The sequence below is a fragment of the Eretmochelys imbricata genome, chromosome 9 (assembly GCF_965152235.1).
Source record: "Eretmochelys imbricata isolate rEreImb1 chromosome 9, rEreImb1.hap1, whole genome shotgun sequence".
NCBI lineage: Eukaryota > Metazoa > Chordata > Testudines > Cheloniidae > Eretmochelys > Eretmochelys imbricata.
In genome coordinates this window covers 47,645,471-47,659,327 of record NC_135580.1, presented here as the reverse complement: position 1 = coordinate 47,659,327, position 13,857 = coordinate 47,645,471, and the positions used below count along the sequence as shown (strand labels likewise).

The window sequence follows — 13,857 nt, the reverse complement described above, 5'->3', positions numbered from 1 at the left end:
AGCACCGGAACCTGGCAAAGCGATACCGGGCGAGGAGGCGACGTCAGCTCAGTAATGTGAGTGATGAGGACATGGACACAGACTTCTCTCAAAACGGGCCCTGGCAATGTGGGCATCATGGTGCTAATGGGCCAGGTTCATGCAATGGAACGCCGATTCTGGGCTCGGGAAACAAGCACAGACGATGGGACCACATAGTGTTGCAGGTCTGGGACGATTCCCAGTGGTTGCGAAACTTTCGCATGCGTAAGGGCACTTTTATGGAACTTTGTGACTTGCTTTCCCATGCCCTGAGGCGCAAGAATACCAAGATGAGAGTAGCCCTCACAGTTGAGAAGCAAGTGGCGATAGCCCTGTGGAAGATTGCAATGCCAGACAGCTACTGGTCAGTCGGGAATCAATTTGGAGTGGGCAAATCTACTGTGGGGGCTGCTGTGATGCAAGTAGCCAACGCAATCAAAGATCTGCTGATATCAAGGGTAGTGACCCTGGGAAATGTGCAGGTCATAGTGGATGGCTTTGCTGCAATGGGATTCCCTAACTGTGGTGGGGCCATAGACGGAACCCATATCCCTATCTTGGCACCGGAGCACCAAGCCGGCGAGTACATAAACTGCAAGGGGTACTTTTCAATAGTGCTGCAAGCACTGGTGGATCACAAGGGACGTTTCACCAACATCAACATGGGATGGCTGGGAAAGGTACATGACGTTCACATCTTCAGGAACTCTGGTCTGTTTCAAAAGCTGCAGGAAGGGACTTTATTCCCAGACCAGAAAATAACTGTTGGGGACGTTGAAATGCCTATATGTATCCTTGGGGACCCAGCCTACCCCTTAATGTCATGGCTCATGAAGCCATACACAGGCAGCCTGGACAGTAGTCAGGAGCTGTTCAACTACAGGCTGAGCAAATGCAGAATGGTGGTAGAATGTGCATTTGGACGTTTAAAAGTGCGCTGGTGCAGTTTACTGACTCGGTTAGACCTCAGCGGAAACCAATATTCCCACTGTTATTACTGCTTGCTGTGCGCTCCATAATATCTGTGAGAGTAAGGGGGAGACGTTTATGGCGGGGTGGGAGGTTGAGGCAAATCGCCTGGCTGCTGGTTTCGCACAGCCAGACACTAGCGTGGTTAGAAGAGCACAGGAGGGTGCGATGCGCATCAGAGAAGCTTTGAAAACCAGTTTCATGACTGGACAGGCTACGGTGTGAAAGTTCTGTTTGTTTCTCCATGATAAAAACCACCGCCCCTTGTTTCACTCTACTTCCCTGTAAGCTAACCACCCTCCTCTCCTCCCTTCGATCACCGCTGTCAGAGGTAATAAAGTCATTGTTGCTTCACATTCATGCATTCTTTATTCATTCATCACACAAATAGGGGGATAACTACCAAGGTAGCCCGGGAGGGGTGGTGGAGGAGAGAAGCACCAGGAGGGGTGGTGGAGGAGGGAAGGACAAAGCCACACAGCACTTTAAAAGTTTAAAACTTTAAAACTTATTGAATGCCAGCCTTCTGTTGCTTGGGCAATCCTCTGGGGTGGAGTGGCCGGGTGGCCGGAGGCCCCCCCACCACGTTCTTGGGTGTCTGGGTGAGGAGGCTATGGAACTTGGGGAGGAGGGTGGTTGGTTACACAGGGCCTGTAGCGGCGGTCTGTGCTCCTGCTGCCTTTCCTGCAGCTCAACCATACGCTGGAGCATATTGGTTTGATCCTCCAGCAGCCTCAGCGTTGAATCCTACCTCCTCTCATCACGCTGCTGCCACATTTGAGCTTCAGCCCACCACTTACTCTCTTCAGCCCGCCACCTACTCTCTTCAGCCCGCCACCTCTCCTCCCGGTCATATTGTGCTTTCCTGCACTCTGACATTGTCTGCCTCCACGCAGTCGTCTGTGCTATGTCAGTGTGGGAGGACACCATGAGCTCAGAGAACATTTCATCATGAGTGCGTTTTTTTCGCCTTCTAATCTTCACTAGCCTCTGGGAAGGAGAAGATCCTGTGATCATTGAAACACATGCAGCTGGTGGAGAAAAAAAAGAGGCAGTGGTATTTAAAAAGATACATTTTCTAGAACAATGGCTACACTCTTTCATGGTAAACCTTGCTGTTAACATTACATACACAGCACATGTGCTTTCGTTCCAAGGTCGCATTTTGCCTCCCTCCACCACGTGGCTAGCCCCTCACCCCCTCCCCCCGGCTAACAGCGGGGAACATTTCCATTCAGCCACAGGCAACCAGCCCAGCAGGAACGGGCACCTCTGCATGTCCCCTTAAGAAAAGCACTCTATTTCAACCAGGAGACCATGAATGATATCACTCTCCTGAGGATAACACAGAGAAATAAAGAACGGATGTTATTTGAATGCCAGCAAACATACACTGCAATGCTTTGTTCTACAATGATTCCCGAGTACGTGCTACTGGCCTGGTGTGGTAAAGTGTCCACACCATGGTGGGTGGAATAAGGCTGCCCTCCCCAGAAACCTTTTGCAAAGGCTTTGGGAGTACATCCAGGAGAGCTGCAAATGCCAGGGAAAATTAATCATTAAACATGCTTGCTTTTAAACCATAAAGTATTTTAAAAGGTACACTCACCAGAGGTCCCTTCTCTGCCTGGCAGGTCCAGGAGGCAGCCTTGGGTGGGTCCGGGGGGACTGCCTCCAGGTCCAGGGTGAGAAACAGTTTCTGGCTGTCGGGAAAACCGGTTTCTCTGCTTGCTTGCTGTGAGCTATCTACAACTTCATCATCATCATCTTCCTCGTCCCCAAAACCTGCTTCTGTGTTGCCTCCATCTCCATTGAAGGAGTCAAACAACACGGCTGGGGTCGTGGTGGCTGAACCCCCTAAAATGGCATGCAGCTCATCATAGAAGCGGCATGTTTGGGGCTCTGACCTGGAGCGGCCGTTTGCCTCTCTGGTTTTCTGGTAGGCTTGCCTCAGCTCCTTAAGTTTCATGCGGCGTTGGTTCGGGTCCCTGTTATGGCCTCTGTCCTTCATGCCCTGGGAGATTTTGACAAATGTTTTGGCATTTCGAAAACTGGAACGGAGTTCTGATAGCACGGATTCCTCTCCCCATACAGCAATCAGATCCCGTACCTCCCGTTCGGTCCATGCTGGAGCTCTTTTGCGATTCTGGGACTCCATCACGGTCACCTCTGCTGATGAGCTCTGCATGGTCACCTCTGCTGATGAGCTCTGGCCAGCGTGGCAAGCTGCAGGTGACCATGCAAACAGGAAATTGAAATTCAAAAGTTTGCGGGCCTTTTCCTGTCTACCTGGCCAGTGCATCTAAGTTGAGAGTGCTGGCCAGAGCGATCACAATAGAGCACTCTGGGATAGCTCCCGGAGGCCAGTACCGTCTAATTGCGTCCACAGTACCCCAAATTCGACCCGGCAAGGCCAATTTAAGTGCTAATCCACTTGTCAGAGGTGGATTAAGGAAATCAATTTTAAGAACCCTTTAAGTCGAAAAAAAGGGCTTCATCGTGTGGACGGGTGCAGGTTTACATCGATTTAACGCTGCTAAATTCGACCTAAACTCCTAGTGTAGACCAGGGCTATGTCTACACTAGCATTTTTGTCAGTAAAACTTTTGTTGGTCAGGAGTGTGGAAAAAAACACCCCAACTGGCATAAGTTACACTGACAGAAGCGCCGGTGTGGACAGCGCTATGATACTGCCTCTTGTTGGGGGTGGTTTCATTATGCCAACGGGAGAGCTCTCTCCCGTCGGCATAGAATGGCTACACAGGAGACCTTACAGTAGCTCAGCAGCATTGGTACAGCTGTGCCACTGTAAGGTCTCTAGTGTAGACATAGCCTGAATTACTTAAATTCTGTCCCAGTGTAACTTCACTGATTTCAGGATCCTTTTGTATTATGGATTAGATACAGGAGCCATATTTCTTTAATTTTCATTTCATTTCATTCATTCAAACTTTCATTTTCACTGGGTCTCTGAGTCGTAGGTATTACCATCAGTCAGTGTCAACAACTGTAAAATGGCTGGGACGGATACATATGGCCAAGTACTGTTTGCATTTCCACTGGTGCAAAACCTGAGTAACTCTTGAAGTCAGTGCAACTGAGAGCAGAATTTGACCTGCAGTGTTCTGCAGAGGTTGCAAGTTCTAGATATTCCAACCAGCAGTTTGTTGCAACCCCTTTTACCTGGTGTAGTAATGGCCTTACATAAATATCATTGTGTCTGAGCCTGAGTACTATGCTTTATGCTGAAAGTGACACTTTCCACAGTGTCCTGGTAATAACTATTACAGAATTCAGGAACACCCTTGTGCACACATCTTTCAGACTGAATTCTCAAAAGCACCTGATAATGTTTTGTGTGAAAGTTTCTTTCCATGCTTTTTAAAAGACATTTATGTGCACTAGGAATAATATGTCCTGATCACTTTTCCACAGGCAGCCAAACCTTCAGATGTGTTTGCTCGATACCAAAAACACTGCTCCCCTAATTTCTTGGCTGTGGTCTCATTCTCTCGAAGGAATCAAGATGAGATCTTGTTATGGCTGGGATTCCCTAAAGGTGTTTCAGAAATAGTGCTTTTGCTGCACAGATGTGGGCATAAGTAATCTCCCCGCTCTTCTTGCCCCAGGGATGGGAGCTGACCTGGTATGGAGATGCCTGCCACATAGCAGGTAATTCTTTGGCTCTGTAGCCCTTAAATGGGCAACACCTGTTCTCCAACAAGCCAGACAAAGAGCCCCACTGCTTAATGTGCGGTGAGGTCATTCTGCTTGTTGGGGTTTGTACCATTGTTTCTCATGTTCAAGCTCTTGATTTGCCTGTGTTTGACTGTTGAACAAAATACATATGCTGATAAGGATCCGAGGCTGACCAAAACCAAATGGGTCTGTTAAAGGCCACACATACAGTTAATGACAAAGAAGGATTTGTTAAAACTTGTATGGAAAGCTCATGTATGTTAATAATGATAAAAGCAAAAATTTGAAAACTAGATTAATGTGCCGCAGCCACCACCAATCTGAGACTGTCCAGACTGAGACTCTGTAGCAATTTATTTCAAATTTAGGTAAAGTCCTACTACTTAAAGAATAAATGGTGTGATCTAGGGCGGATCAGACAGAATAGCTCTTCTCTAGTCTTGCCTCCTGATAGCAGTGTTTGCTGTTGCTATTGAGTGCTCACTGGGACTGTGTTCACAAATGTATGTTGCTCATGGTCCCCTTTAAGCCAGTAGAAAGTAACCTGGTGGAACTGGAAATCATCTACACATAGGCTACTCTCTCCTATTTGCATCAGGGCCTGCTGCGTGTATGTGTGTGGGCTTGTTATGATTTCAGAAAGCCCACGATCTGCCACTGCAGGACAAACGAGAACTGTATTTCCACCAGGAAGAACAGACCATGAAAAGCATTTGGATTGGCGCCTAAAATCTGATAGTCCTGGAGTGTAACTGTAGAAGCAGCTGCTGACACAGGTGTCTCCTTTTCATCCTTGCTTGCTACCTGTGGTGTAGAGGATTGTCAATCTGTGTACTGCCACAGTGAGCCAATGATTTTATATCACTAGGTCTCAATGTGGAGGCAAAACGCTGGGACCACATGAATGGTGGCTGCTGTAGCCTGGGGGATCTGACATTCCTCAATTCATTGATCTCTATGCTTGACGCTGCCAATCAATGGCTATTAGCAAGGATGGCGTATCTAGCCTCTGTTTGCCAGAAGCTGGGAATGGGCAAGAGGGTGACACTTGATGATTACCTGTTCTGTTCATTCCCTCTGAGGTGCCTGGCATTGGCCACGGTCAGAAGACAGGATACCAGGCTAGATGGATCTTTGGTCTGACCCAGTATGGCCGTTCTTATGATCTGATTGTTCTGTAGCTTTTGCCTCTAAAGACCCCAGGATGTTTGCTATCCCTAAAGAGGGATAAGGGCCAGCACTGAACTTTTTGCAGAGTTTCAACCAGCAAGAGATGATCTTGAAAAGTGACTTTAGCCACAATGGTGAATAAGTGCATCATGAAATACACTGTGTTCATGGTGCCTGGATCTCCTTAAGATGCCTCTAACACAGGCTCTATCAGCTCATGACTCTCTTTGTGCAACACATGCTGAGTAGGTGGCAGCAAAATGAGATGTGTGGTCATTCTATGTTCTTGCCTGAATAGCAACCCAGCTTTGTGGACACCACTGTAGTATCTCACAGGCATCAGTCAGAACTTGAAATCACCTTCATCTTTGTGAGACTTGAACATTTTAACATTTCTTTCCAAATAAAGTCAGACTTTTTAAAAACATGGATAATCCTTTTGGAGTCCCAGCTGACAAGCCCAAGGTTGTGGTTGATTCACCTCTGAACTTGTTTTAAATTCCTAAATATAGACTTAGAAAACTAACTCGAGACACTCAAGTGTCAACATTTTGATCTTAAAACTTTTAAAATTTCAATGGTTTGCTGGCCCATTTATTTGAGCCTAATTATGCCTAGTTATTTGAATACGGGAAGGGATACTAATAGGTGCATTTGATTGTGTTTCTCTTGCAATCCAAAAGTGAGGGAAGATTCCTACCACATACAACCAAAATAAAACGTTGCTTGTGCTCCTTGCTCTCAGTAAGTATGAGAATCGATCCTATCAATACTTCTGCTTTTATAGATCTTTGTCACTCTGAAGCCAAACACACTTTAAAATTAAATGGCTATAGAAGTGGGATCTCTTCCACTTGGCTTCACCGAATCTTTGAGATTGCTGTTTTTGCTGATGCTGGCTGGGGCATGTGTGCATATCTGTTTGTGTTTATACTGTGTGAGCTGTTCTGCACGGAAGCCTGTGGTCAGGTAAATGCTGAAAGCTGGGCTGCCTTTCTCTGGACAGGTTTCAGAGTAACAGCCATGTTAGTCTGTATTCGCAAAAAGAAAAGGAGTACTTGTGGCACCTTAGAGACTAACCAATTTATTTGAGCATGAGCTTTCGTGAGCTACAGCTCACTTCATCGGATGCATCCGATGAAGTGAGCTGTAGCTCACGAAAGCTCATGCTCAAATAAATTGGTTAGTCTCTAAGGTGCCACAAGTACTCCTTTTCTTTTTTCTCTGGACAGTAGTAGCCGATTTTTTTTCTCTTTCTTTGCTTTGCCTCCAGTGAGGAGCGACATTTCTGTGGTAGGAATGATCTGCGGTGATGTTTGCCAATGTCTGTGTTCTGTGGGTTGTTTCAGGCATCGGAAGGCGTTCCGGTGAAGTACTTTGACAACTTGGACGAACTGATAGAGTTTTACAAGAAGGAGAACATGGGTCTGGTATGGCACCTGAAATATCCTGTCCAACGGGAAGAGGAGGAGGCAGCTGATGATCCAGAGGAGGATGCAGGTAAGAAATCCAGCGGAAAGGTGGATGGTTCGGATCTTGGAGTGAAACAGACTTGATGTATGCTGGAGATGATGGGAGTGCTGGCAGGAGCTTTCTTGGAGTTTCTCAGCAGTGCTATGTGCCTGCGACTCCTATTGACTCCATTAGGAGGTATGAGTGCTCAGGGCCTCTGAAAATCAGGCCCCTTTGGGTATGTCTATACAGCAGAGGTTCTCAAACTGTGGGTCAGGACCCCAATGTGGTCACTACCCTTTTTAATGGGGTCACCAGGGCTGGCTTAGACTTGCTGGGGCCCAGGGCCAAAGTTGAAGGGTGTCAGCCCTGGGCAGCAGGGCTGAGGTTACAGCCCTTCAGCCTGGGACTGAAGCCCTTGGCCTTGGCTTTGTCGTCCCCCCCTGCCTGGGGTGGTGTTGCTTGTCCTTTGCCCCCCTCCCCCAGACAGCAGGGCTAAGGCGGGTTCAGGCTTCGGTCCCCGCTCCTGGGGTCATGTAGTAATTTTTGTTGTCAGAAGATAGTCGCAGTGAAATGAAGTTTGAGAACCTCTGCTATACAGCAATGTAAGCCCAGGCTCGAACCTGGGCTCAGGCCTAACCCCTCTTGCATCCACACACCAGTTGTGTTAACCTAGGGCTTGAACCTAGGGTCTCAGGGCCCTGCAGAGCTGGAGGGTCCAAGCCCATGTTAAGCTGAGACCTAGGGTCTGAGCCCTATTACTTTCCAGTGTGCATGGCTCCAGCATGACTTGGGTCCTGGAAGTCCTCCAGAGGTATCCCTTAGTCCTCTCTATGCCAACAATCTGTGGTGCAGTCTATTGCACTCTATTGCAAATGGAAGCCACTCCTCCCTTTGCAAACGGCAACACCTCAGATCAGCGTTAAGCCATTGTCTGGTAAACACAGGTCTGTAAGCACACTATCAGAGAGCCTGCAGGGTTTGCAATGGAGAATGATCAAAAGAAGCTTTTTGCAAAGAAAGCTGTTTCCTGGATACAAGAGCATGGCCAGATTTTGGTGCACACTGTCCTTATGGGCACCTGAGTCCCATCTATAGCAATGTCACAGTTAGGAAAGAAGGCAGTAGAGTTTTCCCATAGTGCACCACACTTGTACGACTAGAGTGTCGACACTTGGGGTGGGGTGGGGGTGCACTTGGCACTCTGAGAGCGGGTTACTCTGACTCAGGTCTGTGCTGTACAGTGTGGATGACAGAGCCCTAGGTTCGAATAGGGGTCAGAATATCCTTAACCCAGGGTTAAAATGAAGTGTAGATGCTCAAGCCCAGGGTTCCCTAAAACACATAGCCCACTTGAGTCCACTAACCCTAGGCTGCCACTGCTGTGCAGACATACCCTTTATAGCTCTGTGCTATGGAGAATATATCTAATAATTATGAGCTTGTTCAGGTGCACTTTGATACCACAGTGATGATTCCTTTACTACTACCTCGTAGACAGTTGGGTGAGAAGGTCCTGTCTGGACCTGGCACACACCTCCTGATTTGGCATTTCCATCACAGGCCTGCAGTATCAGTGGTGGATTTTCTGGCGTAACATGGTTCGAGGGGCCTGCTGTTGGATTTCCTTCTGACTGAGGATGGGGAAACAGGTAGCGTGAGGATGGCTGACCTCAGTTTGTCAGGTTTAAGACAGAAAGGAAATCATGGACTCCACCTGTGTCTATACTACAATGTTGCACTGTTACAAGCTGCAGCAGTGCAGGACATTTTTGCTAGCTGCCTTGTTTTGCATGCACACATTGCACTGTGTCCATATACAAGACCCTCTGCGAGCATTGTAGGGCTGGGGGATTGTTGCACCTACCCCATTGTGCCACGTACAGCTCCCTGGAGCTGGGGGCAGAAGGTCTATGGTATAGAATATCTGTGACTCTTATTCATATTTTTGGTTTGTTCTGTCAGCTGCTGCAAATGATTCTGTCCTGCACTAAGAGCAGAATCAAGCAGTGGATTATATTGGCTGCCCCCATCTTCTACACACTCCCCGGGAATGAGCCACATTTTGTGCAGAGGCACATTAGCTGCCCTTTCTGCTGTGTCTGGAAGATTCATGTTCCATACCACTAGGACAGGATCATGGCTTCGCAGGCCAGTTTGAGCCTGAATCTTTGAAGTTTGCCATCAAAGGTCAGTCCCTTGGGAGGGCTTTGGTTTTGGCCAGGTGCTCTAAGTGAAGAGCAGTCCTGGAGGAGAGGAGAGAGAATACTGCACTGCTTCATGGGGTTCTCCCCCCCAAAAGAGACATGAAAGTGAGGTTTCTGGTGCTGGGACCCTAGTAGCTGTCTGTGGAGTTAAGGGTTCTATACAGAGCTGATCAGAAACATTTTGACTAGCAATTATTTTTATTAGAATGTGCTGATTCTTCAGAATCTAAACATTCCATGGGACTATGTTCTTTTGATGAAATACCACCAGAAACCAGAGAGGGTTCCAATGGAAAACCTGTCGGCTGACTTGCCAGCCTGCCCACACAGCTCCTGAGCAGCCAGGGCTCCCAGCCTCCATAGCAGGGACTTGAAGCCAGGGTGCCTGAGACCCAGACTAATGCTGTAATCACTGGACCATTCTTTCTCTCCTCTTTTGTCTGTCTATGTAGAAATGCTGGGCATGACCATGAACCTGATTATCTTCAGGGTAAAACCTCTTTGACATAGCCTGCCCATCGCGCGCGCACACACACACACACACACACACACACACACACACACACACACACACACAATTTCACTGATCTTGTGAGGGCTGGAAAATATTGACAAGAATGACATTTCAATGAGAAACTGACACCATTTTTTGGAAAACCTGTTAGTTATTTTCTCATTTTCTGCCCAGCTCTGTTAATCTCCCAGCTCTCAGAATGGGGGAGAGAGCTGCAGGAAGAAGAATAAACAGAAGGGCAGGAAGTTGAAAAAAGTTCTTGTTGCCACTCTACTTGCCTCTGGATAGAGCAGTGGGTCTCAAACTTTTGTACTGGTGACCCCTTTCACATAGCAAGCCTCTGAGTGTGACCTCTCTTATAAATTAAAAATACTTTAAAATATATTTAATACCATTATAAATGGTGGAGGCAAAGCAGGGTTTGGGGTGGAGGCTTAAAGCTCGTGACCCCCTGAGGGGTCCCGACCCCCAGTTTGAGAACTCCTGGGCTAGAGGAAGAGAAGTGAAAATGTGATCTTTTAGTGTAATGCCAGTCACACCCACAATTCAGTTTTGTAAGGCGCTTAGGTACCATCATTCTGGAGCCAGATGAAAGCCTAGAGGATGTCTTTGTCATATATGTTTCGTTGTTAAGTCTCCTATCCCTGTGGAATCTAAGCATGGAGGTATTGATCTAACTCAGAGGTGGGCAAACTATGGCCCACGGGCCACATCCGGCCCATGGGACCGTTCTGCCTGGCCCCTGAGCTCCCGGCCGGGGAGACTAGCCCTAGGCCCCTCCCCTGCTGTCCCCCCTCCCCTGCAGCCTAAGCTCACTGTGCTGCTGGCGCAATGCTCTGGGCAGCGGGGCTGCAAGCTCCTGGGGCAGCGTAGCTGCAGAGCCCGGCCTGACCCGGTGCTCTGTGCTGCACGATGCATGGCTGGCTCCAGCCGGGTGGCACGACTTCCTGTCCTGGTGCAGCCACGCTGCCAGCCACCGGTGCTCCAGGCAGCACGGTAAGGGGGCAGTGAGCAGTGGGGGTTGGATAGAGGGTAGGGGAGTTCAGGAGGTGGTCAGGGGCTGGGGGTGTGGATAGGGGTTGGGGCAGTCAGAGGGCAGAGAATAGGGGGGTTGAATGGGGCAGACGTCCCGTGGGGGCTGTCAGAGAACGGGGGGGGGGGTGGAAGGGGCAGGAGTCCTGGGGGGGCCATCAAGGGGCAAGAAGCAGGAGGGGTCAGATGGGGGCGGGGGCCGGGCCACGCCTGGCTGTTTGGGGAGGCACAGCCTCCCTTAACCGGCCCTCCATACAATTTCAGAAACCCGATGCAGCCCTCAGGCCAAAAAGTTTGCCTGCCCTGATCTAACTGCAGCACCAATCAGTCATGCTGGTGCTTATTATTTCTTTCTCTCTGTGAGTCACAATGTGCACAGGAGCTATTGACCATGCTCTTCAGGAAAATAAGCATCACTCTCTCATTTTTAAGCACAGCCAAGTACTATGGGCATTACAAAGTGAGGGGAGACTGTTAACAAGGGTGAATATCATTGGGTTAAACGCAGCTATAGCCACTTCCCACCAAAGAGACAGAGTGCTGTTGAATTGAATGGCGTGGCTTTTGGGGGGGCCTACACTGGAGAGTGGAGGGAGTTTTCAGCTGGGATGAATGCACTGAATGCCCCTGTGACCGTACTGCATTAAATGGAAGGGGTTGATTTGCACTCAGCATTCATTGTTACTGCCTTTCTCTGGACATATTTACTAATTTTAGCTGCCTGTTCTCAGCCTATTTGTACTCCCCCCCAACCCACTTCTCTTGCACTGTGCCTGCCATGGAGATGTAGGGACTCAGATACTGGAGTTCTGTGACTGGAGAAGCTGCTCATCATGTCGGCACCCAGACCCTTTTTTGTTATGAACAAATGGAAACTAGGATGGAGGCTGCTAAACCCACTTAACCTGAAGTAGCTTCATTTACGGTGGACGGAAGTTAAATCCGTGTGTCTGTCCGTATTTCCAGAGATGTAGCCCCTTATACATCTCCCTCTCCCATGTAGCTCCTGGGCACTGTCCCACTCCACTGATGACCCATTATAATAATAATAATAATACCTAGCCATGATATAGCATGTGCACATTTTCAAAGAACTGCACAAATATTAATCAATCTTCATAATGATCAGGAAATTTAAGTTAAGTGACTTGACCAAATCTAGTCAATAAGCCAGTGCCAGAGCCCAGGATTATTGCTTATGCGTTCTGGGTTCACAGCGCTCAACTAAGCCCACTACACCACACCACTGAATTCAGTGGGAACAGGATTGGGCCCTTATCAATAGCAAGGTCTGATCTGATGAATTTCAGATCTTTTCAGTTCAGCGATTGCAGGCCAATTAATCTGGATTGATTTTGCACTGACTGCCACTGTGATGCAGACGATATTGTGGGTCAGAATGGGAGGCAAGTGCTCTAGGTGTGTTGCCAAAATTATTTTGTTTCCCTTCCTTCATGTCAGACCCTGTACCAACCCCACCCATTTTACCCCCACGACCCTTCCTGGTGGCACTCCCGGCAAGTGAGACGAAAGACGCGTCTCCTCTGAATGAAAGTTCCAAGGTGGCAGAAGTCAGCAAACTGTCCCTTTCTGAGACACTACTTCAACGGCTGCAGTCCCAGGACACCAGCAGGTGAGCTATGGTCATTCACTGCTCTCAAGAAATGTAGATAGATGAGCAATAGAATCAACACCGACGCCTTCACGGGAGTTGGTAAGGTGCTGCATTTGGGAAAGGTGTCACTGATATCACAGCTATTTCAGTGCCCTCTATTGTGGGAGAGGGGATGTGGGGCCTGCGTCTAATCTCACACTTATTTTACCCCATGTAACTCCATGGGCTTCAGAGGAGTCACTCCTGATTTACACAATTAAAGGGAAGTCAGAATCAGGTCCATTCTCTCTTAGACATTAAAGTAATACAGTGGCTACTCCTTAAGGTAGCGCTCATGCTCTGGCATGGAAGAAATGTTCTCCTGAAGTATAAAACAATGTACTGGCCTCCCCCATGAAGAGATTTCCTAACGTATGGTAAGATAATATCGGAGAGGCTAGAATAGTAACCATGTGCCTAAACCATAGAGATTGTGGGCCAGATCCTTAAAGTGTGCAAATTGGCAAGTCTTCATTGGTTGCAATGGAGTTACACTGATTTATGCCAGCTGAGGGTCTGGCCCCATCTAAGTATGTGGCTGTCTGAATACATCACGCACCATAGCCTGTTGAATCTGGACACCCATTCAAGCATCACAGGAAGCTGGTTACATCTAGGGTGACCAGATCCTCAGTGTTAAAAATCAGGACATGTGTCTATGGGCCAGGGCTGGGGGAGCAAGTTACAGCAAAGGGAAGCTAATTTGGTGTTCTGTCAGGGAGGTAGGACAGGGGGCTGACTGGGTAGGTGGCAAGCTGGGAGATATCTATTTTGATTGGCTGCCTTCGCTGTTCCATCTGCCTCCTTGGAAAAGAGCAGCCAGTCAGAACTTTCTTTACTAGCTGAGGGATGAAACAGCCAGTAAACTTTGACTGCTTCATCCCTCAGCATGGGTAGAGGTGCCAATCCCCACTCATTAAGGACCCAACTGGAGCCTCTCATCCAGCCTCTGTTTTCAGATTCTAATCAGGCTTTGTCTGAGGCAGAAGCTTCGAAGAAGAAGTCAGCCATGGAGACAAGAGCAAAAGTCCTGGCTCCTCCAACACTCTCAGGCTGCCAGCCCCCAGCCTCTTCACCACACACCAACCCTACAGGAGACCTACTAATCACTCCCCTCACACCATAGCTCCCTCTCAGTC

At 48.3% G+C, this 13,857-nt stretch overlaps 1 protein-coding gene across 3 annotated transcripts in view; it reads left to right on the top strand.

Annotated features, from left to right (window-relative positions):
• The window catches only part of INPP5D (inositol polyphosphate-5-phosphatase D), an 80,138-nt gene that overhangs the window by 34,244 nt on the left and 32,037 nt on the right, over nucleotides 1-13,857 (top strand). For all 3 annotated transcript variants that reach the window (XM_077825908.1, XM_077825907.1, XM_077825906.1), the window contains 2 exons: nucleotides 7,209-7,359; nucleotides 12,526-12,697. In XM_077825908.1, the coding sequence (XP_077682034.1) occupies nucleotides 7,209-7,359; nucleotides 12,526-12,697 (323 nt within the window). The remainder of the gene's footprint in view (nucleotides 1-7,208; nucleotides 7,360-12,525; nucleotides 12,698-13,857) is intronic.